The sequence below is a fragment of the Sesamum indicum genome, linkage group LG4, assembly GCF_026168435.1.
Source record: "Sesamum indicum cultivar Baizhima isolate 11 linkage group LG4, ASM2616843v1, whole genome shotgun sequence".
Lineage (NCBI taxonomy): Eukaryota > Viridiplantae > Streptophyta > Magnoliopsida > Lamiales > Pedaliaceae > Sesamum > Sesamum indicum.
In genome coordinates, this window is record NC_142660.1 from 20036236 (window position 1) to 20059713 (window position 23478).

Genomic DNA, 23478 nt, shown 5'->3' on the forward strand with positions numbered 1-23478 from the left:
GACTCGTCGGAAGAGGACATGCTTTTTGAACGAAAAATACCCAAAGATTTCAAAGGAGAAAAGAGCAAGATACTTACATATTTTTTAGAGGAGAAACCCTTGATACTTCAAGAAAAAGGAAAGAAGAAGAAAAAAGGCAATTGTACCTGCTTAAAGACGTGGTGGAGGAGTTAAGGACACACCTTGGCAACCGCCTGTGATGGGACGGTTTTGTAACCGCACCCCCGCGTGGTGAGGGCAATTATCAATGCTCGCCAATCAAGGAGGCTAGGCCTATGCCTAGCCATCATTTCCTTCTCTAGCATTGGCAGGCCATAGTACTCGAGCACATGTCTCAGAAAAGACACGTGCAAAGTGAAAGAAGGGAGGAAATCATCTCAAGGCATCCCCCCTCAGTCTGTAACGGGATCCCCCCTCCCAATCAAAGAGGACAAGGACCCCCACTCTAAGAAGGAGGGCGGGGGGGACTAGGTAATGGGTGCGGCCCAAGAAAGTCTGACCCAAGAACAAGCGTGAAAGCCCAAAACTCCCTCCCATAAATATGACAGCTCAGGTGGAGGAAAACCGCTTGGCATAGTCCAATATTATGGCCCAAATACTAGATAATCGGCCCAACACCCGTGTCCATGTCCCTCTTCAAAGCACACGTGGCCTATACCTGGACCCTCCGCCTATCTCTTTCGTCCAGCGTGGATGACGCGTGTTGAGGGAGGTTCCCTCAAGAGCTCGGATTCTTGAGTCAGCTAGACTCCTTGCGGACCAGGAGTCATTCTCAGCCAAGGACTCTCTCCCAGTCGAATAATGTTCCTAATTGCAAGATTAGTAAAAGATAGGGATGGATCATGACTTATCTCAACCAACTCTATCTATTTACCCTCAAAATGGGAAACACGTTGGGTTCCTTGACAAAGAGGGACATTCTACAATAAAAAGAAGTTCTATCCCCAGGAGGGGATACATTCAACGGCTGACTTCTAGCTACTACTATGTTGTGTTTATTCTACTCTATCAAATATAATTTTTTACTTCTACTTTATATCATTACGCCTCATTCTCTATAAGTTTTCTTATTTTGGAATTATGACTTCTTAAATCCAATATTAATTTGGATGTCGGAGTGCTAATCCTTTGTTTTGCAGGTTCTTTTCTTTCGAATTCTTTGCTGCTGGATTTGGGTTCATCGCTCGAAGTCCAAGTTTGTTGGATCCGTGCTAAAATCGCATGCATCACTTTTAAAAGTGAATTTGATAATTTGATCCTCCAATGTTTTAACTTTTGCGGATGGATGACATTTATTTTAGAAAAAACTCAAATTTGTCCAAAAATCAAGCGCACCTCACGTGAAGACTTTTAGAACTCCGACAAATTTAAGCTGTCATGCGACATGTAGATGTGATTATCCTAGGAATTCTGATATTTTTTTATAACAAGTGCTGTTAAATCGTTAAAATTAGATCGTTAATGAATTAAATTGTTTAGTTGTACTTTTCAAAAAATTATAATTCCAAACATGTATAGTTACGCACTCAAAATTACAATTAATCCACCCTCCATCAAATCAACTAGGGTTGATTTTAGACCATTAATCCCATATTTTTTATGCTAGTCATACAAAATGGGAGAGATTTCAGGCATGCCTTTTCTTTAAATGGTCTCAAATTTGTCTACCAACAAAATCCCAAAAGCATCAAAAATAGAAGAAAGAAAAATAAAATAATAAAATAATTAAGAAGAAATGAGTTTTCATTAATTGCAAAACAAGAAAGGGGAAACTTAGGTGATACATATGATGTTAGAACACATGATATAGATTGAGAAAGAAAGAACATAAGAAAAAGACTTGAAGAAAGAAGGTTTTTTGTGCATGAAAAAGTGAGAAATGTGGCTTCCAAATGCAAAGGGGAGTAGTAGTCCTGGCAAACGGGGTGGACGCAATGGCCTTGTTGCTGTAGCCATAGACAAGGATAAAGGAAGCCAATATGCAATCAAATGGGCCATCGAAAACCTCCTCACTCGAGGCCAGACCGTTATTCTCATTCACGTTGTCTTGAGGTCGTCCATGGCTGCATGTACGTAAACGTTTCTTGTTTTGGTCGATTATGTTGTTGTATGGATGTCACCATGTTGTTGCACGTCTGCATGTTGTCTTGAGGGTGTCAATGGCTTCATGTTCGTATACATCGTATTTGATCGTGTTCCTTAATCTATTTCCTTGTATGGTTGTATATTTGTGTTGTTGCAGGTCTGCATGTTGACTTTGTTTGGTTTTTAGTCATTCACGTTGTTTTGAGGCTTCCCAATAGGCTTCATGCACACGTTTGTCTGATCATGTTCTTCGATCTATTTCTTTGTACATTGTAATATTTGTGTTTTTGCACGTCTGTATATTGAATTCTTTTATTTTTCAGTCATCATAGTTGTTTTGAGGTCGTCCGCGGCTTTGTATGCGTAAAAATTTCTTATTCGGTCATGCTTATCGATTGATTTCATTATATGGTTGTATATATGTGAGAAAGAACTTCTGTATTGAACCTTTTGTCATGGAATTATGTAGTAATTAGTACAAAGAAAGCCTTTACAAAGACAAAAATAAGAAAGTAAATTGCTCATAATGCTGAATACAACAATATAATATAGGGAATATACAAATAAATTAGGGGCACTTGTAGAACTTTGATGCTAAATTAGGTATTTAGGATATAAAATAATAGCTCTTTGTCTACTTAGAAATGGTCGGAATGAAATTGTGATTAAAAACTTCTGCCATATTCTTAGGACCAATGAAGTGATATCAAGAAAAGGGAAGTTTTATGTCTTATTTACAGAATATGTAGTAAAATTGTTCAAGAAAGATGATCCATGTCAGGATCAGAGCTCAACTATAAGCCCTTAAAGGAATTACAAACGAAAGATCTTAGCTTTAACATGGGATTTTCCGTAAGAGAGTAAATGACAATCATTTGAAGGTAATAAAGGCAAATATTGCTTTGTGTTTGATGATATGCCCAAATGAAGACAATGTATAACAATGGTTTTTGTATGGAATGCTTTTTATGTATTTGGATTCTTTTCCTTATTTTGGCTGAAGGCCTGTTATTTTAATATTTTTTGGATGCAGTATGTGAAAATTATGCTGGTAATGGTGTTAGTGGAGATCCTTGTACAACCAAGCAAATACTTGAAAAGCATACCAAAGACTTGTTCCTCACCTTTCATTGCTTCTGCACTCGAAAAGATGTAAGTTGAAATACTGTTCTTTTTTTCATCCTTCTGTTGGAGGATTTAGTAGTAAAGAATCTGATTTTCATCATTTTTGTTCTTTCTTTATTTTTGTTGTTTGATTACTCTGAGCAGATACATTGCTTTGATGTGGTATTGGAGGACACGGATATTGCAAAAGCAATAACGGAGTACGTTGCCCATGCTGCAATTGAGAACTTGGTTCTAGGAGCTTCACGTCATGGCTTTATCAGGTAAAGATGATCCCATTATTTTTCCACTTAGTCCTGCTGCTCAAGTCAACCTAGGACTTGAAAATCTTTGAGTGAATTATAGATGTTGAACAGGAATTGAAACAACCAGCACGAATATGATGATCTTGTAACGTTTTTGGTCATGTTATCAAAATCTATAATATGATGCAACAGCTGAGTCTTTGTGATCTTGTAAGACTATGAGATGCGTACTAATATAAAAATAACAATTGTTGGTATAGCAGAAGATTGAAGATGGTAGATGTTCCTAATAGTGTATCAAAGGGATCACCGGACTTCTGCACTGTTTACGTTATCTCAAAAACAAAGATCTCATCCGTGCGGAATGCTTCTCGTCTTGCACCATTCACTTCTCCTCTTCTGACTCAGATACAACAAATGCAAGAGCAAACCAACAACACTACTTCATCCCCTGATGCTCGGCCCAAGAACTTGCCAAGTATTAGAGGTGTGTTTGTCTTTGTCCGATATGTGATGTTGTCATTTTACCTTTTCCCATTTATTTGCATGATAAAGCTTGAGAATATGTGGAGCAGCTACAGACAGGACTCCGCGCAAAGGTGTTGATGACTCTGATTCACTCAAGTAAGTCCCTTTTATAAATCTTCTTCCACTTGTCTCAATCATAGTTCAAAGTTCTGGCTGATATTACCTTAAGTACTGTAAGGTTTTTACTGATCTGGTAATCAACAATACCACCATTGTTGTCCAAGTGTATGTATACATAAGACGTAATACTTGATAACATTGGATTACATCGCCCTATCAAGATATTATCAGGGATAATATATGACCATATTGCATTGTGTGGATATCATATCCGGTAACGGAATTAAAACTTATTTATTAGACACTTATTGCAATATAACTTCGGTGATGTATCGATACATCAACTAATGCTTGCTTTTTGTTATTGCTAATGAACTATTTTTCTATTACAAATTCAAGGTTGACAATACTGTTAAGGTTAACTTTATTCTAAAGCATTTTAATATGAATCAACGGGTAGTAAATTGCATTAATTATAGTTTTCATATCATTTGATAATATCTTGATGTACCAGCGAAAACAACATCGCCCGATATTGTTAAGGACTCGGCAACTTTGATGAACATAATAAACCTTTTTGACATTTATGTGATACAGGTCGCCATTTTCTCGGGCACAGAGGTTCCACGCAAACATGTTTGCAGATCTCTCAGAATCTGATAGTGATATATCATTCGTAAGCTCAGGGAGGCCAAGCGTAGATAGGGCAATCACAGATCCCATGTCCGGTATGCTCTATGATGGCATAGATCCAGGTCGAACATCGAGACTATCAACAAGCTCAGAAAGTAGTTTTGGATCGATGCGCTCAACGGCCAGATTCAGCGAATTGGGTTCTTACACTGATTTTTCATCGTCGTCGACTGAAAACGTGTGTGTCATTCTTGTACTCTTCAAATATTATATGTTGCTGTGAAAATGGAAAGAAAATCAGTTTAGATTCTTTAGAAACAATCACAAGCCTGTTATTTACTCGTGTTTCATTTCAAATTACAGGATGATGTGGAAGCTGAAATGAGAAGGCTAAAGCTTGAGCTTCAGAAAACTATGGAAATGTATAGCACAGCCTGTAAGGAAGCTTTAACAGCAAAGCAAAAGGTATGATCAGTTAAAACTAGCTTAAAAATTTGCACCATTTCCTTTATAACTTTTGGCATTATATTAATACAGGCTGTGGAGCTTCATCGATGGAGAGTGGATGAGGAGCAAAGACTAGAAGAGTGTCGACTGGCAGAGGAAGCAGCACGACGGACTGCTGAGAAAGAAAAAGCTAAGTATAAAGCAGCCATGGAGAATGCTCAAGCAGCTCAGAGAGTTGCGGAACTGGAATCCAGAAAACGAGTTGATGCTGAAAAGAAAGCAATTCAGGAGGTAGATGATAAGGACGAGGCAGTGGGTGTAATGCCATTTAGATATAGACGATACACCATTGATGAAATTGAAGAGGCAACAGAGTTTTTTGCTGTGTCTCGCAAAATTGGAGAAGGTGGCTATGGCCCTGTCTTTAAGTGTTACCTTGATCATACACGCGTCGCGATCAAGGTCTTGCGTCCAGATGCTGCTCAAGGAAGAGCACAGTTTCAACAAGAAGTAAGGGCTTAAACTAAATTCTATTGGACAAAAATACAACTTTCTTTTTAGATATTATATATATATATCATGCTTTGTATTTATTGTATAATATTACGCAAGAATCATCATATATGTATCAATGTATTATTTACTCTATATTGGCTTCACAAAATTGTGTTTTCATGAATAAACTAATGCAGGTTGAAGTGTTGTGTTGCATGAGACACCCCAATATAGTGCTACTCCTTGGAGCATGTCCAGAATACGGTTGTCTAGTCTATGAGTACATGGCTAACGGTAGCTTGGAAGACCGTCTCGTCAGACAAGGAAACACACGGTCCCTCTCATGGCAACTCCGCTTCAGGATTGCTGCAGAGATTGCCACAGGGCTGCATTTTCTTCACCAGACGAAGCCAGAGCCATTGGTCCATCGTGACCTCAAACCAGGAAACATTCTGCTGGACCATAACTACGTCAGCAAAATCAGTGACGTCGGTTTGGCGAGGCTCGTCCCTCCTTCCCTAGCCGAAGACGTGACACAATACCGAATGACATCAACGGCGGGAACTTTCTGCTACATTGATCCTGAATACCAACAGTCGGGAATGTTAGGAGTGAAATCAGATGTTTATTCATTAGGGATCGTGCTTCTACAGATAATCACAGCTAAACCAGCAATGGGCTTGACTCACTACATTGAACAGGCAATTGAGGACGGGACGTTGGCGGAGATGTTGGATCCAACTGTCCCTGATTGGCCTCTAGACGAGGCCATGACCTTTGCAAAACTGGCACTCCAATGTGCAGAACTAAGACGAAGAGATAGGCCAGACCTTGGCAAGATCGTTGTGCCTGAGCTTAATAAATTGAGAGACTTTGGTGAAAATAACATGAATGGTTTTCTAGTTGGTGGTTATGCAGCTGCTTCCCCCAACCACAACTTTGTTTCCCCACTAAAGGTCAGTCGACAAAATACATTTAAGTTTTCTTGTAATCAATATACTCAAAATGGTATCATTTTACACTCGCATTTTGATTTCATTCTAAACAATATGAGGATTTAAAAAGCTTTTTCAAGACCGGGACAGTGTAAATTTTGATTCAGGGAGCAAGGAGCGACCCTCATGTAGCATCTGTCTATAGCACACTAAACGGGTGCGGAAGTTCAGCATCACTGCCAGAAACGGTATCAGGTACAATATACGACTCAGGAACACTTTTGCAAAACAAAGAAAATTAAACAAACTATAGGATCGCTGACTTGGTTTCTTTTCTTTAACTACACATATCCTACTGAAGAAACTTGACAACAAGAGGGCAAAGAGGATTCTTACCAACAACCGATGAACAAATAACGATGATTTAACTATAGTAGAAGCTGCAGGCTTGGGGTCCATTGATCAGAATCTTATAATGTACTATAGTTTTAGGTAGTTCAGGAGTACAAAGATTTTAATGTTTTGTACTCCTTACAGCAGACGCATACGGCCTCTGATTTTTAGGCAAATCCAAAACGATGTAAAACTAGTGACATAATCTAGGCAGAGTTGTTTAGTCTATCTCTGAAGTTTGTAAAGTTTACTTGCAAATTTATGTAAATTAAACTATATGTCAACTTGATCAACTCTTGTACTTAGTTGCATTGCATGCAAATGAAAATGTTGTTACAAAAAATTCAGGGCACATTGAATTCCGTGTCACTACGCTCGTCGTGTTACCACTAAATCTCTTTAAATTTATACTATTTATTAAGCGTGAGGGATATAGTAGCCGTCTTCAATTGTTAATATGTATATTGACCAAAAATATTCTAGAAAATATTTATTTTTGTGTAAAATGCTTCTCTCTTTAAATCATTATATCGATAATATTTTGTTCTTGCACATTACAAAATAATAAAATAATATTTAAGAAGTTATCATTTTCGCTAAGTCTTTAATTTATTTTTCTCCTTTTTGTATTTAAATAAGTTTAATAAGAATTTAAGTTATGCATAGTATCGAGTTTGCACCAATAAGTAGTTATAAATAAATTATGTTATACACATAATTCACTTATATATGATTAGTTTTGACTGTGAAAAGTCTTGTCGGGACTAAATGTTTTTTCTTTTTTTGGTGGATAGTGTAGTTATGACTTAACTTTAGAGGACAAAGTAATAATAAATTAAATTTGAGGGACGATTAATGTAATTAACCATAAAGTGTAATCTATTTATTTATTTATTTTTAAAAAAGACTAATCTTGTACGGAAAGATGTGTCCGAACCGTTTGGTCAATTAACTCGTACAATATAAATGAACCAGGACAAAACCCGGTCCGCGCGGACCGCCCCATAGCTGTCAGGTACCAATTGAGGAAGATTGCTACTTTTCTCAGTGCGAGTTGCGGATTTGGATCGCGGAACAGTGCGATTGTCGGGCGCGAAGGGAGAGGTGCTTCAGCAGGTACATGAGTTTCAGTTTTGTGTTGGGTTTTTCGACATTTTTGTGCTGTTAAAGTTGGGGATTTAGTGCATGATTCAGATGCAGCGGCTGAGGTTTTACTGAGCTGAGTGATTACGATCTGTTTTCAGGTATTGATCGCGAAAAATGGAGACAATTGACAAGCAGAGTGCTGTGGATTTCATCAACCAGATGTTCCCCACAGGTCACATACATTTACTCCTTCATATTTGTATGTGTATAAAATGTTTTACTTACATGTAGATGAGGATGCCTTGAGCCTTCAGTTGTTGGTCTATATAACATTTGAAAAGATTGATTTGTTGACGGTATGGAAGATGGTTGATACGCAGAGGCCTCTCTATCTGGTGTTGAGCCCCTTATGCAAAAAATACATAGTGAAGTTCGTAGAGTGGATGCTGAGATTTTGGCAGCAGTTCGTCAGCAGGTTGGCGTTCCTATTTATTGTTTTTCTATGTGTCAAGTAGCAAAAATTTATGTTCTCTTCTGGTTTGTGCTTTATTTGTTTGTTGATGAATTGGTTCGGTATTAGCTTTCTGTAACCTTAATGGTTGATTGTCATAAGAGGTTTCTAACTGAAGTAAGATCAAGACATGCTCAAGTTCGAATTAGTGTAGCTTTAGTTAGGTCGAGTTGACTCATGATGAATGGCATGGAAACAAGATGCCATACTTTACTAGGTTTATGTATGGTTTATCAGATTGGGTGGGAGAAGGCAAGTATACTCACTCAAGACCTGTCTCAATTGTGTAGTAGTTAAAATTTAAACTCAGTCAAGCATGTAACTCGTTCAGCAAGTGTAGATTAACTTCATATTTAAATTGGTCAGGTTCTCTGGCTAAGTTCAAAATACTTATAATGATTTCTTTGCAAAGCTTGTCATGAAGAGCCTAATTTTAGCGTTATTGAGGTCTGTATTATGATTTCTGTTCTGCAGAAACCAAATCATCATGCTTTTACGACATTCGCGGGTCAATTAGATTAAATCTTGTGGAAAGAATCAAATCTGGATTATTGACTCTCTGCATAAGATGATTTTCTGATCTTTAACTATTTGTTGATTGATTAAAGTTTTAGTATTTCTCTAATTGTGGATGATGACAGATGAACAGTGTTAAGTTCTCTTTTATAAAGCAAAGTGTTAATTAATTACCTGTTATGTTCCACATAATTGTGTTATTTATCAGTGGTAAATGAAAGTCTAACAAGATGCTCTGTGAATCCTTATTCATCCCTTGTGGCTGGCAAATAAGGGCAGAATAGGTTATTGTTAATTCTTATCTGCATAGTCATCTATTCTCGCTTTGTGCATTGTAATCGGCCAACTGCCCATAAATGTTGTCAGTATTTATCAGGTAGTTCGAGATCCAGGTGTTTCACTTGACCTAATGTTGTTGAAAGAAACATGTGCAATTTCTTTTGTCCGATTCTTCTTTGATGCTCTGCCTTCAGTTGGTTGATCAAATACTTAACTTTGAGACAAAGATACTTGTATATTTGTATATGATGCTTCACTTATGGTAATTATAGTTGATGTCTTGCTTATCGAGGAACATATCTTTTTGTACTTGAACAATATTTCCTCTAGGTGCCACTTATTTGTGGTTATTACTTTACACAGAGTAATTCAGGAAGCAAGGCCAGGGAGGATCTTGCTGCAGCTACCCGTGCTGTTCAGGTTTGCTCATTTTTCTTATGAGTCAGGCCCCTGCAGAAAAATCTGGTTTCATTATCATGACTGCCTATACTTTTTCCCCATGATTTGGTTATCATTTTCACTATGTACTGCCACTCTTTGGCTAATTAATTTCCCATTTGGACCAGGAACTCATTTATAAAATGCAAGAAATAAAGACCAAAGCAGAGCAAAGTGAAACAATGGTTCAGGAAATTTGCCGTGACATCAAGAAACTGGATTTTGCTAAGAAGCACATAACTACTACGATTACTGCCCTTCATCGTCTTACCATGCTAGGTTATCATTTTTGCCCTTTATTCTCTTGGAGAATGGATTGATTTAGACTGCTTTTAGTCCTGTTGTATTTTTGTATTGAGTTGTACTGTTTTTCACATAAATTACACTGAAGTCTCTTAATGCATTGGCAATTTCTATTTGATGCACCGCACAAATCACAATGTCTATGATGTTTTGTTTAGACCTTTCTGTTTGGGTTGAATATCTGGGACTGGGAGAAGGTTTTTCTTGCTATATTTGGGTCATTAACTTCAATTGTGAAGAGCTTAGACATCAGGTTTAGGTGGATTTCTATCTTGAAATTTAAAGCTTTCGATGGAGTGCTGGTGGTTAAGAAATTTCTGCATAACATGGAAAGCGAGTTACTTATTGCCTGCTAATCCATATATTACTTAAGCCAGCTACTCAAGCTATGGGTTCAACTATTTCTAAGTACTGAGCTCAACGAATGGAAAAACTTAAACATACAAATGGTGAGAATGAATGATGGTATTAGGATTTGACAACCAAGGTATTAATGTGCTTCTCAGAGATGGATCACTGTGAACACCTTTTTTTTTCCATGCCGTTCTTGGACAACTTTTGTCCAATATGTAATATTATCAACAAATATGACTTGTTACTGGCCCACGGATTAATTTCTTGAAGTTTTATCATTTGCTGTATTGATTTGCTCCACTACTTTCTGTCTCTATGGAAGTTGTTTTTGGGCCAATTTCGTAATTTAACTAAGATATGCCGAAGATTAAAGTGACAACAGTTTTTTCATGAGCTGTAGAAGAAGCTGAGTTTATAACTCAATGTTAAGGGTGGTGCCTCTGATTTAAACTTGAACTGTCTGTTTAGTGTTTCAGAAAGGTCTAGCAGAATCCATACATTTAGTTTGTTGTTTTTTCACGAGAAATCATGCATGCCTTACATTATTGACATAATTTGCCAGATATCAGCTGCTTAATTCTTTTTTGTCTTTCTAAATTGTTATCTGATTTGGAAATTAATGCAAACATTTCTTTTTACGACAGTGTCTGCTGTAGAACAACTCCAAGTTATGGCTTCTAAAAGACAATACAAGGAGGCAGCTGCACAGCTCGAGGTATTACATAGTTTGCAGCCTTGCTATATGCTATTTATTGAAGATTTAGTTGAGAAAGAGCGAGATTTTACCATGAATATTGGAATTATTGATCATATGCATATTTAAATATCTATTCCCACTATGGGAATACAGAATGGAATGATTCTCAATGCAGGCTAAGATTGTGAGGCGCATAAGAGCATGATTCAGACTTCAGAGTATTGTCATAATTTTGGGAAGCAACTTTGCTTCACATTTCAAAATTTGAAGTTTGAAACTTAAAGATAACATATCATCAGAGAAAATCCTCTGAAAACATTTATTATGTTATGCTCAAAAAACAATATCAATTTTACCTTAGTGAACTGATTTTAAAGTGAACCAGAGTGTGTGAATGGTGAGGGCTTCATTAGCTTGGTTAGACAATATTTATTCATGCATATTTCCTGATTGTTTTTCTGATAATTCATGGCTTGGGGATACATTTCAGGCTGTCAACCAGTTATGCAGCCATTTTGAAGCTTATAGAGATTTTCCGAAGATCACAGAGCTTAGGGAGAAGTTTAAAAGTATCAAACAAATCCTGAAGTCACACGTGTTTTCGGATTTCTCTAGGTATGCTCAGTTTAAAAATATGATGATCTATCAAAGCAATGCCACTTATATGTAATTGCTTAATTCAAGTTTGGCTGCCTGCAGTTGTTGCTGGTATGGATCTGCATAATAGTTTGTAAATATATTTGTTACCTTCTGAGGTTCTTTTCCTAACTGCTCTTTTTCATTGGTAAATGTCTGAATAGATTGTTAGCACGTGGAAGATATGAAGTTAGAAAACACTGTCAATATCAGTGTTGTTATGGTTTAATGTTGATCAATGGGGAGAATCTATATGCTTGGATTTGCACTGTATTTTCCTTTTCCTGGAATAGTGAGGACTTCATTTTTGTTCATCACATGATCATTTAAAGAGTAGTTCATGTTGTACATGTGTGAGAGATAGCTCATGAGTTCTTTCATAAATAACAATTTCAGCAGATTGCTGATGAATTTAAACTAAAAGACATGCAACTGAATTCTGAAACTTGAAATATTTGATCAGCATATCCTTACAGTTTTTACCAGAGTGGTGCATTTTATGTCATAGTTCTTTGAGCTGAATCTTTTATTCCTCGACTACATTTGTCACATTAATTAACTAGAAGCTATTAAAGTAATCCTGTGAGTAATTTTTTCTTTTAGATGAATGGAGTTTCATGGTATGCCTCTTAGCTTTACGCAATGCTGCATGATTGCCATTTTTGTAAAAGTGTATGGGCAGCAAAGCTCATTATAACTGAAAAATATGATTTAGAGAAGATAATATCTTCCTGGTCCATCTGTTAATAATCCTGGCATTGTTACTGGTCATCAAATTAGAACCAATTTACACCAAAAGTGTGCAACAAATGAAATCAGATCGAGGGATGCTTAACGCAAAATATAAGAGATCACAGTTGAATTGTTATTGCAATTTTTCAGGTCCTCCTGGAGGAGTTTTGTGATTCTTTAATTGTAATGCTAGACTGGGGCTGCCTCTAAGTATGTGACAATAATCAAGAAAAGAATTTGTGCGAATTGGGCTTGACTTGGCTCTTTCTTGTTTTCTGCCAGGTTCATGAGTAGCTTCGATATTGTTCTGCCTTCTCTTCTCTCTTATTCTTTCGCGAAGACAGTTGTGAAAAGCATCATACAATTTCCACAGCTTAAGATGGTGTTCTTTTAGTAGTTAGATGCTTCTCTAAGCACGTAGTTGAGTTGGTTTCCATTTTATGTGAAATGTGAATTGTCTATTCTATTTTATTTTCAGTTGCTTGATCATTTTATTTTTCCTGCTGCATTCTCTATCAATTTGTTGAAATTCCTGCTATGTATGCTTTCTCCACAGCTTAGGTACAGGGAAAGAGAGTGAAGAAACTAATTTACTGCAGCGGCTATCTGATGCATGTCTAGTTGTTGATGCTCTGGAGCCATCAGTCAGGGAAGAGTTGGTCAAGAACTTCTGCAGCAGGGAGCTTACTTCGTATCATCAAATTTTTGAGGGAGCGGGTTTGTCTAATCTCTTTATTTATAGTTTTTGTTATTGCTTTCAATCCTGTTGAAGTTTAATTTTATGAGTTAAACTTCAACTTGCATAGAACTGGCGAAGCTGGATAAAACAGAAAGAAGATATGCTTGGATCAAACGTCGATTAAGGACCAATGAGGAGATTTGGAAAATTTTCCCGTCTTCATGGCATGTCCCCTATCTGCTCTGCATTCAGTTCTGCAAGTTGACGAGGTTGGTGATCTACCTCTCATTTGAGTTCGCATGTCTCTCGATGTTTAGCCTCATGTCCAAACTGTTTGCCTTGGCTTACATCCTAGTTTGGCCAATTGTGGTAACACCTGGCCAAAAAACTTTTGAGGACTTATTTACCTCTTGCAATGTTTGAGAATTAGATATGCTCATAGAAGTAGAGCATGTGGTTGGTTTTGACCACAATATCTTCTAGGGACCATTTTCTTTGCGTTGGTGCTGTGTGGTTACTACTAGAAAAATGTTTTTGTGCTTTTCATAATTTGCCTATCCGGAATTGTCTTTTCATTCAAAGGCATAACTTGTATCCATGCGCTTCATATTCGCCCGGAGTTCGCTCTGAGAAATATAGCCATCACTGCCCCCTCACGTCAATCCCATGAGCCTCTTATCCATTCTCATTGAATCACCATTATGTATGCTGGGATACTCATAGAATAAGCCTTGAGAAGAAGGATCCCGATGATTTTATGCTGGCTTTTTAAGGATATTTATAATTAAATTTAACGATATTCTGCATTTCTTTAAAAATGGTATAACTATGAAATTCTACATGTGTGGGTTTCTGTATGTGCAGGACACAACTTGTAGACATCCTCAACAATCTTAAAGAAAAGCCAGATGTTGGAGCATTATTGCTGGTAAGTTCCTTTTCAATACATTCTGTCCCAAAGTAGTCCTTGAACTGATAAATCTTTATGATCACCTTATGTAACTTTACATCAAACACTTTGCTCAGTATCATTTCTCCTTCGATGATATTGAGAAACCTATTTCTTTCAATTACACATCATCATTATTGTTGCAAAAGAAATATGACCTGCATGTCGAAATTTGAGGTTCACAGTTTTTGTATGTTGTATTGGATAGTGCACTTATGTTGCATCGCATGTTGCACCCTCTGCCCCAGGAGCATCCTTGCAAATTTTATATTTCAGAACTAGATCTAGTATTTTCCACAAGATGATAATTATCTTTATCTAGCAGTTTGAGCTAGTGATGCTTCTAATATTGATGTCTGCTTCTAGGCATTGCAACGGACTCTGGAGTTTGAGGAAGAATTAGCAGAGAAATTTGGTGGTGGAAGCCGTAGCAAAGAATCTGGAACTGACATTGGGGAAGATATGGTGGACAATAACAATCAGACAGTGTCAGACATTCGAAAGAAATATGAGAAAAAGCTTGCTGCAAATCACGGAAGTGAGAATGAGGTATGCATGAATCTGTAATTGCTTGAGTTAGTTGATATATGCTGCAAGTCAAATTATAATTGGCTGAATCATGTTACTCCTGCCTAACATACTTGTTTTTCTTGTCAGGAGCAAGATGGCCACAAAGATTTATCAGTGCCTGATGCTGGGGTGAATTTTTTTACCCGAGTTTTCTTATGAATGCCTAATGCATGCACTCAGCAAATGCAATTTTTTGTTGCGTGACACGAAACTGTCTTTTCCTTCTTAACTATGATCATATTGGTTTACTTTCTTTATCAGTTCCTTTAGATAGGGCATGTGTTCTGTTTCTTGGTTACAGTAATGAGATTCCATAATTATAAGCCATGCTCTAGTTTATGGCAGGTCTAGGGTTATCTTTTAGTTTCACTTCTAATGTGCACCAACTTGAAGCATGCCACTAGAAGAGATTCATCTGCTATTCAATTCAACTGTCCAGCTTGGTTTTCATTTAGATTTGACCCTGAAAAAGACGCCTCCATTTTATATTCTGTTGACTTCTATGATTTACCTGGCAGTTCAATTTTCGAGGTATCATTTCGTCCTGCTTTGAAGCTTACTTGACAGTATACGTGGAGCTGGAAGAGAAGACCCTTATGGAACATCTGGAGAAGCTTGTCCAGGTTTTAGTAATTCTAATTCTTGTATGGTGTTTTAACTTTTGAAGAGTTGGTATGCTTTTTATTCTGGACTAACATATGATTGTATTGTATGGTACAGGAAGAAACTTGGGAAATTGAAGAGGGGAGTCAAACTAATGTTTTATCTAGCAGTATGCAGGTAAAGAATCGGAAAAGAGTGGCCAGTAGTGTTTCTGAAGCAAGAAGATCAGAATACTTTATTGATTATTTGCACATGTGGATATATACTTGTTTGTCCAATATTACCTTGTGTGTTTCTATGGATTGTGTTTTTCTTCTCTCTCTTTTTTCTGGGAAGAGGTAAATCTGTTCTCATTGCGGGTATAGAGAAAGCATATGACGATTTTTGGAGTTAATATAATATTGTTTTCTGCTTCTTGCTAACCTTGCTTGATTGTCTTGATAAATGGAATAAAGGAAATATTGTCATACTTTGAGGTTCTACAGTCTCTTTACTTTGGTTGAGTTCTAGCCATTGGAGAGGTTACCCTTTCAAGCTGTTTTCTTGTTTTAATAATCATAATAATGCAGAATTTTTGGTTAGTCATAAAGAATTTCTTATGATTTCAAATGACCTGTGATCTTGTTTGAGCAAACCAATTTCTCTGTTTCTAGGTCTAGGGGAGAAACAAGCAACTGGGATACCATGGATCTGCCAGAATCATAAGCTTAAATTTTTTACTGAATGCAGTGTCACTTATAGAACCTTTGTTTCAGTTACTTTTTGGATGACATTAGACATAGTCTCAATTGTTGAATGTCATAAGATTTGAGTAAATTTTGATATGTATCTCTTATTCCTTAACCTGCTTCCCTCGTACACATAAAAATAATTACAGTGAAGGAAACGTATGACTCTCCAAAATGGGAAATAAAGTACAAGAGGTTGTGTCCAACTTAATCTACAAACTCCTTTGCGCAACATCAAATATGTAGGGAAATGGAATGTGATATCACAGTGGTTTCATACTTAATAAACACTAATTCGTTTGGTTTGTTTATGAAGTTTTATACCAAAAGAATTGTCTAATAGAGCTGTACCGGGCCCAATTCTTTCTTGTATGATTCATTTTCACCCCGAGTACTGATCAACACATTATTATGAAGTAGCTGCACAACCAGCATTTTACATAATTACATTTCAGAGTAGTCATCTTTTAGAGTTTTCCCCCCTGAGTTCTCTTATTCTTGCATTGCATTGAACTCAGTGAAAATAGTACAAATGCTAAGTCCTCCTTTTTGTATCATGAAGGTCTTTTTGATTATTAGGAGGAGCTTAAAGAGATGCAGTGCCTTGACGAAGAATCAGACATTGTTTAATTTGTTCAAGGTACGTAAGTGAATTTCCATGGATATACCTCTGCCAAAAGTAGATGGAGGACCTGGTTTTGGACATTTCTGGTTATTGCTATATATATTCTGAAATTCCATTATTCTGTAAATAGGTATTCCAAAGAATTCTCAAAGCATATGCTACAAAACTTTTTGCAAGATTGCCAAAGGGAGGCACAGGAATTGTAGCAGCTGCTACAGGAATGGATGGTCAAATCAAGGTACCCGAGTATTACTTATTTTGGTTGTTTATTATCGTCATTGTTATGCTATAGCTTTTCTGTATTTTTACACTGGCTTCCTGTTTTCTGCAGACATCTGACAAGGACGAACGTCTGATCTGTTACATAGTTAACACTGCTGAATATTGCCATAAGACGGTTGGTTATTAAAATGCTTCAATTTATCTGCAATTGTCAAATTAATTTTGTAATATCGAATGCAATGCTAATTGCTTTTTAAAGGTGCAGTAAGAGAAAGAAATAAAGAGTTTATAATAATTAAGAATATTAATGATGGAGTCCAGCCTGCCTGTTGTTTTTAACTAAGAGCAGTACAGGTTAACTTTAGGATTCTTTCTTGTCATGGAGCTCATGCCATTCAAGCAGTGCATCTCAATCACATTATTGTTTGAATCTGTTGTTTAAGCTAAATGAACCTTATAAGATGTCTCTACAGTATTTAGAGAGTAAGAGCTCGTTTTGTGTTTTTAGTGAGATTATTTTCACGTGCTTGTGTTTTCAATGAGATTATTTTCACTTTTCACTATTTGGGTAGTTGGGATTTTGTTTGGTCAAGCCATTTTCATTGAGAATGCATTCCTATTTTAATCTTAAATTTTTTGAAATTATAGGTCACATGGGTTGGTCGTACTTGTCTTATCTTGTCAGCATGTCTTTTCTTGTTTCAAATCAAATAAAATTGCTTTATCTCCCTACCATTTTGGTCAACCTTCATAACTAATTTCTGTCACATCAAAAAATACATATACCTATATTCTTAATTCTCACACCTGTATACCTATATTTGGAAATAACTAATCCAAACATATTCTCAGTTTTCGCACAGAAACCAATAAAGCATTTTTACACAAATACAATTGTTAGAAACTGAAAATGAAAATGAAAACACAACCAAACGGGCTCTAAACTTTCTGTTGGTCTTCACGATGGGGCAGCTGGTTTTCTGCTGCTAATTGAGACCTTTTACTGCTGAATTCGTTTCTGCTGCAAGAATTTGGTGTCCTCCAGCTGACTCAATTATATTCATTTGTCAGATATCAAGTGAACCATACGCTTGGGGTCTGACTGTGTAATACATCTTTTATATTATAAGGCATCTAAGAGTTTAAGGGGTATTTACTGATTGATCAAGAGCCTAGTATAGGGTGGGTGGGGGTTCAATAAGTGTGAGGTAACCTTGTTTAAGTAGCCTTCATGTAGAATAAAGTACTTGAGATGGTGTCTTGATAACCCTAAATACTTTTGTGATCTATGTTTTTCTTTTTGTTTCTTTCTTATTTCTACTTCTCTTTATCCAATGCTAACTCTTTTTACACTGTCAGTCAGGTGAATTGGCTGAAAATGTCTCCAAGATAGTTGATCCTCAATTTGCAGATCGGATAGATATGTCTGAAGTACAGGTAGAGAAATTTTCACGTTCCTTCTTTCTCTCTCCCTCCTTCCCTCCTTGGACCTAAATTTCATAACTGCCGCATCATGCAGGATGAGTTCTCAGCAGTTATAACAAAAGCATTGATAACTCTTGTGCATGGTATAGAAACTAAATTTGATACTGAAATGGCTGCAATGACACGTGTTCCTTGGGGCACACTTGAAAGTGTTGGTGACCAATCAGAGTAAGATGCCCTCACAAATTACTGAAATTCTGAGAGCCTAATATGCCTTTATATATGTTAACCTTATAGATATTTGTGCAGGTATGTGAATGGCATAAACACGATTCTGACAGCTAGCATTCCTGTACTTGGAAGGCTTCTTTCTCCTATATATTTCCAGTTTTTTCTTGATAAGGTGAAATAAGTTAGAATGAATTAATTTCGTCCCCTTGTTATCTTGCTCCTTTATCAGAGTATATTTTTGGAAGGTTTCAGTGTTTATTTCCTGTATGCATATGTTTGTAATCAGTAATCCCATTTAACATAGTGTTCATGACTGTTAAGAGAGAAGCATGATGACCAACACTGGCTATCCGTAAATCAATAAATTGGTTCAAATTACTGTTGAATTATTCTGGGCTTGCCTCCGCTCCACTAGTATTTTCCCTTCTTTGTGTGTGTTCCATTTGATCTGTATCTGTTTGGTTCATTGATCAGACTTGCAAATTCTTTCTCTTTGCCTGTCAAGGGAGGGCTTGATGGAGAAATGATCTTTGCACATTGTTCTAGATAGTGTTATGGTTACTAAATCAGTGTAGTGTTTCCACCAATGCAACATGGTTGGAGTTGGAATCTCCATGGGCTTAAATGTTTTCCAATAGACCAAAAACATTAGAAATAGTCCCAAAACTGATCCATGATAATCTACTCATTTGTTTTATGAACTTAAATTCATTACATGTTCTTTGATTAAATGCTTATGTATTCATTAAACCTTTGCAGCTTGCATCATCTCTAGGGCCACGCTTCTATCTCAATATATTCAAATGCAAGCAAATATCGGAAACTGGAGCTCAGCAAGTATTTACTTTTAACTTGTTTTGTTTCCTCGCATACTTTTTGCTTGAGATTTTTCCTGATAATATGGCAATTGGTTTTGGGAAAAACTATTCTGATTATCATATTTATTCTCATTTAATAATTGAAGAGGGGCATTTACTGTTTTTGATCTGGCAGCAGTTTTTTCCAGTTTCACTCTGACTCCCACATTAGTATTCACTCTGTCCAAATCTAGCAAAAATTGCTTATTCATTTCAATTTTTTTCAGTCTCCACTCTGTCTCCAACTCTAGATTATGTTTATATTTTTTCTCTAATTTATTTGCTTTGTCTCACCCCCTTATATATTATCCTTCTCTTTATTCTTTTTTGCTTTACACACATACATTGAGTGTGCTGCACACCTGTTAGTCCTGTTGTGAATATATAGACACTGTATAAGTGAAATAGCACTTTGCTAGTTTTCTCAGTTTGGATACATGATGGTCATATTTTGAGATCTGCAGATGCTCTTGGACACGCAAGCCGTAAAAACCATCCTTCTGGAAATTCCTTCCCTTGCAAAACAGGTAAGTTAGCAATTCCAACAGAGTGTAGTAATTGTATTTGGAACTGTAGAAAATTGAACACCATACTTCAAAATCCATGGCTTCATCACTTCATCTTGCAAGCTGTTAGTATGTTTTGTGACTTGTCTTCCCTAGCTCGAGCTCGAACTGTTCAAGCTCGTCGAGCTCAAGCTGAAGTTGAATTTTTTTTTTTTATTTTTTTAATAATTATTATTATTACTATTATTAGATTAAATCATGGGAATCACCAAATTTTACATAAATTTATAAGTAATAAAATAAATTGCATAATATATACTATATTATAAATATACCAAAATATAGTATGAAATTTTAATTTATTGTTATAAATATAAACTACTGATTAGTTTAGTAGTAATATAATTAGTAAAATGCATAAAAAAAATCATACTGAACAATTTAAAATTATAGAAAAGTATCTATTATCTGAGATAATGCAATTGAAAAACATAAAAATATTTTATAGTTGAGAATAATATATGTTCACAATGTGCAATGAATTGATATATTTATAAATGTTAGTATTACATTGATGTAACTATCATCTTACATTGTTGAACAACATGAGTTAATCGCACCATCAAAATTCAGATCGAACTGTTAGATATTATAACTTACAAAAAAATACATTTGGTAAAGTTTTAGACTTATAGGATATACGGATGTCAAGATATCGTACACGGAAAATAAGAATAATCATTCAAGTCGGTGTATCGTTGAATCAGGCCATGTGATTTTAAATCAGACCGTCTGATATGATCTAATGGACACAGTCTTATATATATATATATTTAAATTTGGTATGAATTGGGCGTCTGAATTTTAAGATATCGTAATTGTTGATTAAACTTTTTGATCTCATTATATATATATAATTGAATTAAATGTAAAAATAGTTAAAATTATATGACCATCACTATTATTATCATTATCATTATTTTTAGATTAATTCATAGGAATCAACTAAATTTCAACATAAATTTATAAGTAATAGAACAGATTGCATAATGCATAATATGTATTTTGATATAAATATAAAATCAGAAATAGATAAAAATACCATAAGTGAATTACTTATTAATTAAAAAAAAGTATAACACAATACAAATATATATTAATATATAACATAAAGTTTATATGTGCCATATTAAATAATAATTTTAATTATAAAAAATATTATAATTTACTAAGTTAATTAAATTTATTTTTGTATAAAGATTAAATGTATAAATAAAAGTACCACAATTTATTATTATCCAAAATAAACTGTACGATATTGATTAATAATTATAATATATGGTCAATTTTGAGTATAAAATTAATAAAGTATTGAATATGAAATTAAATATATAAAAATTTTATAAATAATAGAAAAACTGATGAATAGAGAGAATTGAACTTGAGCTCGAGCTCGAGCTCAAAATTAAGCCTTCACGAACCGGCTCGACTCGTCTGCCAACTCTAGTAATAATGTTATAAGGTTAATCTGGGTAAAACATAAAAATGAAAGAAACTTTTATGGTCATTCATACTTTTATAAATATATAGATATTGATAGATTAAGAGGCTAATTTATTTTAGACATTGGAGCTAGTTGAAGCCACTACCATATCAGAATATCAAACATCTGATTATTTCAGTATATGAGCTTGGATGTCAGGCGAAAGGTAAGGGCCATCATGATTTTAATTCACAGTTACACCTTTGAAATACGTGGTGGCAATTATATTCTTTATATCTAATTAAAAAGATCGACAAAAATCCAAAAATGTTTTGCATCCCAACAATTTGATCATTATCCTAGTTGATTCATATGTATCTCCACCACATATGTTAGTATGGTTTAAATTTTATAGAGGATTAGGTTTTTGAAGTGTTCGATTGAAGAAGTTTAGTTGGTCTAACTTAAATTTAAGAGAAATGACCGGATTGTGTTTTAGTCTGCTTGATTTTGTTCATGGTTTTGTGTTTATTGACTTCCTTGATCTCCATTGTATGAGATGAGTCCTACTTAACTAACCTGTTTGTGCCTCTGGACAGACATCAGCTGCTGCAGCCTACTCAAAATTTGTAAGCCGTGAAATGAGCAAAGCTGAAGCACTGCTAAAGGTATTATTTTAAGAAATGGTCTTTGTGGCTTGAAAAGATGCTTCCCTACTGTCCTGGTTAAAAGTTTGTTATATGTTACATAGGTAATACTGTCCCCTGTTGACTCTGTAGCCGATACGTACTGTGCCCTGCTGCCTGAGGGTACACCTGGAGAGTTCCAGCGGATTCTGGACCTAAAGGTTGTTCTTGCCCATCATTCTCAAACTTGCTTTACTGTTTGACTCTGAATCGAGAATTCAAGATTATATTTCATATTTTCAACTTTTGTTCTAGGTGATGAGTTATACATGCATATATGCATCTAAAATTTTAGTTTCTTTCCCCTTATCTTAATTTAAGTTTTGGTGCATAATAGGCACTATAGTGATATTTTCATCACTTTCTATCATAAATAAAGTCAGGTCTTCACACCAAACTTTTTCGTCGTCTGGAATTCTAATGGTCAAAATTAAGTGAGGTGGTTATTCTGCAATCTACTCATGGGAATCTTTTTTCTCAAGTTATCTCCAGAAATGTGGTTGTTGGCTATCCAATTTCAAGCTAAAATTGCTGAAACAGCTCAACAGCTCAATAGTTATCTCTCTTGCATTCGTAATTTTGTTATACTGGTCAAACTTTAATCTCTTGTTTACATTTCTTACACTTACAGGGCCTCAAAAGGACCGACCAGCAAAGCATATTAGACGATTACAACAAACGTGGAGCGGGTACTTATCAGCCATCTATGAAGCCAGTCGTTCCGGCTGCACCTAACACGACAGCTGCACCTGGGACAGCTACTCAACCTACGCCTGCTGGAATCATTCCTCTGAAGGAAGAACTTGTGGCAAGAGCTGCCGCACTCGGGAGAGGTGCTGCCACAACTGGAATCCGGAGAATCCTGGCATTAACTGAATCAACAACCAAAGATCGTAAGGATGGACCTCTCAGAAAGCTTTTCATTGGATGAAACAACACATGTTTTCCCTTCTCTGGAATCCCGGCCCCGATGCTTCCGGCCGTAAGGTATGGAGTCTCCTTTTGTTGTGTAGATTCCCAGTTGGCTTCGGTATTTCTGTATATGGAGAGTTCTGAAAATCTTAGTGATGATATGTAACACTATTCTTATACAATGATTTTGGAGGAAGACTCATACCTGTGATATGTGAATGTAAATGTGAATGGCTCTACTTCATTAGTTTGTTGTAAAAGCGCCATTTCACCTAACTTTTGTTGTAAGAACATGTTTCGTGTACCTTTGATTTTACTGTGTAAATTATTAATGAAATATTTCTTTTTCTTTTGGTTTTGGAGCAAAACTTGAAAGAGATTTTAGTGAAGCACTTATTATTTATGTAGTTGGTTTATTTGGTCTGTATGACGTAAATGAATTCATAATTATTTAACTTGGTACTATTTCGTCCAGAAAAAGGATGAATTACAACCAGTTTTTAC

The 23478-nt window shown here is 35.8% G+C and overlaps 2 protein-coding genes across 2 annotated transcripts; both read left to right on the forward strand.

Annotated features, from left to right (window-relative positions):
- The first annotated feature begins 1791 nt into the window (after positions 1-1791).
- On the forward strand, positions 1792-7267 carry LOC105161118 (U-box domain-containing protein 52). The gene is made up of 11 exons (XM_011078708.3): positions 1792-2069; positions 3119-3237; positions 3355-3473; positions 3719-3942; positions 4031-4079; positions 4641-4914; positions 5040-5141; positions 5214-5633; positions 5816-6574; positions 6721-6808; positions 6915-7267. Exons 1-11 carry the CDS (start codon positions 1880-1882, stop codon positions 6920-6922), a joined length of 2352 nt encoding a protein of 783 aa, XP_011077010.1. The 5' UTR covers positions 1792-1879; the 3' UTR covers positions 6923-7267.
- A 648-nt stretch (positions 7268-7915) lies between these two features.
- Positions 7916-23327, forward strand: HIT1 (Membrane trafficking VPS53 family protein). Its single transcript, XM_088879730.1, has 25 exons — positions 7916-8062; positions 8191-8264; positions 8413-8507; positions 9702-9758; positions 9905-10055; positions 11078-11148; positions 11621-11745; positions 13055-13215; positions 13305-13446; positions 14042-14105; positions 14493-14675; positions 14784-14825; positions 15215-15319; positions 15417-15476; positions 16590-16667; positions 16783-16890; positions 16984-17049; positions 18234-18311; positions 18394-18527; positions 18609-18702; positions 19290-19367; positions 19852-19914; positions 21976-22044; positions 22128-22223; positions 22694-23327. Exons 2-25 carry the CDS (start codon positions 8207-8209, stop codon positions 22991-22993), a joined length of 2478 nt encoding a protein of 825 aa, XP_088735856.1. The 5' UTR covers positions 7916-8062; positions 8191-8206; the 3' UTR covers positions 22994-23327.
- Positions 23328-23478: the final 151 nt, after the last annotated feature.